The 4385-nt window shown below is 42.9% G+C and overlaps 1 protein-coding gene across 1 annotated transcript in view; it reads right to left on the bottom strand.

Moving 5' to 3' along the window:
• LOC122542712 overlaps positions 1 to 4385 on the bottom strand; it is a 70394-nt gene that overhangs the window by 39391 nt on the left and 26618 nt on the right. Inside the window, exons 4-5 of the mRNA XM_043680692.1 lie at positions 4136 to 4194; positions 2232 to 2295 (exon numbers count right to left, since the gene is read on the bottom strand). Of these exons, the coding sequence (XP_043536627.1) occupies positions 2232 to 2295; positions 4136 to 4194 (123 nt within the window). The remainder of the gene's footprint in view (positions 1 to 2231; positions 2296 to 4135; positions 4195 to 4385) is intronic.

The raw sequence follows: 4385 nt of genomic DNA, 5'->3' as shown, positions 1-4385 counted from the left end.
ACTATGGCAGTCCCAGTCTATGTTTGGAATGTTAAAATCCCCTAACATACCACCCTCTTATTCTTACAGATTACAGATCTCCTTCCAAATTTATTTCTCAATTTTCCTCTGACTATTAGGGGGTCTGTAATACAATCCCAATAAGGTGATCATCCCTTTCTTATTTCTCAGTTCCACCCAAATAACTTCCCTGGATGTATTTCTGGGAATATCCTTCCTCAGCACAGCTGTAATGCTATCCCTTATCAAAAATGCCACTCCCCCTCCTCTCTTGCCTCCCTTTCTAGCCTTCCTGTAGCATTTGTATCCTGGAACATTAAGTGCCAGTCCTGCCCATCCCTGAGCCACGTTTCCGTAGTTGCTATGATATCCCAGTCCCATGTTCCTAACCATGCCCTGAGTTCATCTGCCTTCCGTTAAGCCCCTTGCATTGAAATAAGTGCAGTTTAATTTATTACTCCTACCTTGTCCCTGCCTGCCCGACTCACTTCCCTGTTCTCAGCTGTACCCGTCTCAGATCGATCTCTTTCCTCACTATCTCCCTGGGTCCCACCCCTCCACCTTACTAGTTTAAATCCTCCCAAGCAGTTCTAGCAAATTGGCCATGCTAAATTGCCCACAGTGTTAGGTGAAGGGGTAAACGTAGGGGTATGGGTGGGTTGCGCTTCGGCGGGTCGGTGTTAACTTGTAGGGCCGAAGGGCCTGTTTCCACACTAAGTAATCTAATCTAAACTATGGCAGCCATTGCTCCAAAAAGCTGGCTGGCTTTCTACCCACTCCAACAGCCCAATAACATGGGTATTCTTCCTCTGACCTTGATTTGAGGTAGTTGACCTGCTCCACTAAGGCCTGGATGCATCCCACCGAGGATTTGACCACAGTCTGATACCATGGCTCAACCTCCTCCATGTGCTGCCCGACTCGCTGCATCTCCTGCTCATGCTTTTGTAGCATGGCCAAGATCAGTTCCAGCCTGATCCGGGTCTTCCCCCAATCGCTGACTCAATCTTTCCCTGGGTTTGACAAACTCAGAAGCCAGACTCTAATGAACAGATAAGTCCAGGAGGGCTTCCACAGAGGTCAACACTATGGCAGCAGGTGTGCCTGTTGCTGCAGGGGAGTGCCCTGTTTGTTGCAATCCACACAGTCCTTTAGTCATCTTCTCTAATGATAAAAAAAGGAGTATATGTAAATATTCTAGGAACTTAAAACTACCAATTTTTACCAAAACAGCTAATAAGAGGGGGGTAAAAGCACCACTTTGCCAGAGTTGTGGTGCAGAGTTCAGCAAAGCAGACTTGTTAGATTGCTGCCATCTTGAATCCTCCCGGGAGGCTACTTTTGGTGTACTGTAGTTAGTTCTGGTCACTCTGTACGAAGGATATTAAATTGGAGTGTTCAGAAAAGATTCACAAGGATGTCAAGACTAGAGGGTTTGAGTTTCAAAGTGAGGCTGGAACTTCCTTCCCCTGAAGCACAGGAGATTAAGGGGTGACCTTAGACATTTATAAAATCATGAGGTGCATGAATAGGGTGAATAGTCAAGGTGTTTTTCCCCAGGGTAGAAGAATCAAAAATTGGAGGGTGTAGGTTGCAGGTGGGGGGTGGAAAAGATTTAAAAAAGGGACCTAAGGGGCAATTTTTTCACCCAGAGGGCAATGTGCATATGAAACAAGCTGCCAGAGAAAGTGGAAGGGGCTGGTACAGTTACAATATTTAAAAGGTATTTGACTGGGTCGGGTTGAGGGGGACATGGGCCAGATGCTGGCAAACAGGACCAGATTAATGTAGGATATGTGGTTGGCATGGACAAGTTGCACTGAAGAGAGTCTGTTTTCATGTTTGACTGAATATGAGACAAATTGCTCAAAGTGGCAGCTCTGCTACATTTTCAAGGCCAGCGATATCCATAATCCATAGAGCCTCCACAACCGTTCAATAAAAGGTGACAACTGACTTGACTTTGATCAGAACTCCAAAAATCAGAAAGCCAATAAAACCCAGTAATGAATCCAGGAAAATCCAAAGAGTCATTGAGTGGAGTTACCAGGATGCCTTTATAAACAGAGAAAAAAAAAAATAGACAAGCACAGCAGCAAATAGATGAATCTATTGAAACAACAAAAAAAAACATAGCCCAGTTGTTCTACACTCTTGGCTCAATGTAAATGGAACAGTGGGAAATCAGAAGAAGGAGGTGGGGGGGGAAAAAAAAAAAAAGAGAAACTTACCATAATGTGCAACTGCATTACTTTCTTGCACGCAAAAGCCACTGTCTGCCACTAACACAGGAACCTAAAACAGATACAGGAAAAAAAGTTCAAGTATAATGGCCGTCACTCTAAATGACTTTCTAAACAAAAACACCTCTTGGTATGAGAGCATGCAAGATCCCACAAAATGTGATCAAAAGATATCAAGGGGGTTTCATTGGTTCACTAGCTCCTCCTGGCCAAACGCTGGCTAATGGAATCACTCTTTCAGCTCATACAGATTCACAGCAGGGGAAAAAAAAAAGTACCCAATTCAATTACGTCCTAGCAATTCTAATGGCACACAGTTTCCACAGTAATTATGGGGGTGTACACACCTGGTCTATCAAAGATTGTTAAATATTAAAATATTGCATTGCTTTCCACTCAGGAATATAAAACTCAGCTAACAGGTAGTCAGCTGAGAATGTAGCAGAGTGTGAACATCCCTACATCACATATATAGCGACTGAGAACATTATGTCCAATGTGCACCTCAACAGCCAGTGTGACACTGAGACTATTAATATTTTTCCAAAATTAAATATATCAGTCAGTGACTTATAGTCTCTATCAGAGAGAGCCAATGTCATTCAGTTTGGATTAAAAACCCTACCATCTATAAAATATTCCTGGCCAATGTCTGATGGAGTTCCACAAGTGCCAGGTAATCTCACTGTTGACGTTGCAATGGTCAGACTCCTGAATCACCTGTGTTCCCCAAGTAAAGCAGGTGCTTTTGAGTCCCGAACCATGACATGCATGCAGCCTACACTCCCATCTCCCAATGGACTTCAGAGGCACAGCACATGATCAGAGCATCACAGGCTGCTTGGAACGTGAAGGATGCAATTCAAAAAACTCACCTTGCTCAGCTTTACACAGTTGCTGGGAGAAAACAGGAACATGACAATTCAATTCAGGCGTGTCAACATTATTTTTGTGCCATTATCCAGAATCTACATTTAATGTCATCCGCCTGCTTCCATCTTCAGTCTGTCCATAAACTAAAATGGACTAAAAACTTCACACTAGGTCTTGGAGGCTAGTGTAATGGAAAGCAAACTTAAGGACTGACAATAGCAAGTTTCTTCACAGGAACCAGATTAATAGATTGCAGTTACAACCCATCACCATTGACATGCATTGACCAGGACAGAAGACAGAACTCCCACGAGTTCTTCAAATAAAGCTTTGCGATCTTCTACAGACAACAGGATGGCAGACAGAGCCTCAATTTAGTGTTTCATCTGAACAACAATTCAGCACATCCTCAGTAAAGCAGTGAGCGCCTAATTAAATTTTGCAATCAAGATCCCAGCAAGGGCTCTGAACCATCAGATCCAAAACGTGGAAGTGCTAAAACTGAGCCATGACAGACACCTCCAAATAGCAGGGGTGTTATGGACTAGGCCAGACCACTCAAAACATTCTTAAGCAGGCCGCCCAGACCGTAACTTTGCTATTTGTTTCGGTAAGTGTACAGTGAAAATTTCCTCAAGTTAGCCGGGTTGACTATCAGGTTTTAAAATAAAAAATGTAATCACAAAATTACAGAATGAAACGCAAACAGCAGAATATAGAATACCCACAGGACTCAGATTATCCAAATTAGACTTAATTGTACTGCTTCAAAAATACCAAACAAACCCATTAAACACAGTAAAAACAAAACAGAGACTTGGAGTTGGAAGTCAGAAGGGCAGAAGGAGAGTGTTCAGCAGCCTGTTTCACAGATCCCCTGCTGCAACTGAACTGACCAAAAATAAGAATTCAGCTTTCAGGACTGACCACTTCATTTTACAGGTTACTTCTAAAACATGAAAGCTGTGGCCTAAAGTTTCAGCTGTTTATGTATAAACAAAAAAAAAACCTCCCAATACCCTTTTCATCTGGATACCAGCCCAGCCGGTCTGGAGCCTGGGCTGTTCTACAACCTCATCTGAAAAAAAAAATCATCAAGGACACAGCATCCTTGAGGAGAAGCAACAACTTTTAGAGGAAAAAAGAAGGACCAGCTGTGTGACAGTGGGAATTAGAGTTTTTCAAATTCTACCTACCTCAGACATGTCACAGCATTTCTGAACAGATAGATTACAAAATATTACACTAGAACGTTTTGTACCAGATGCA

Source organism: Chiloscyllium plagiosum, chromosome 41, assembly GCF_004010195.1.
Source record: "Chiloscyllium plagiosum isolate BGI_BamShark_2017 chromosome 41, ASM401019v2, whole genome shotgun sequence".
NCBI classification, from domain to species: Eukaryota; Metazoa; Chordata; class Chondrichthyes; order Orectolobiformes; family Hemiscylliidae; genus Chiloscyllium; species Chiloscyllium plagiosum.
Note: the sequence above shows the minus strand (reverse complement) of the source record. Positions and strands in the feature narration are given on the sequence as shown.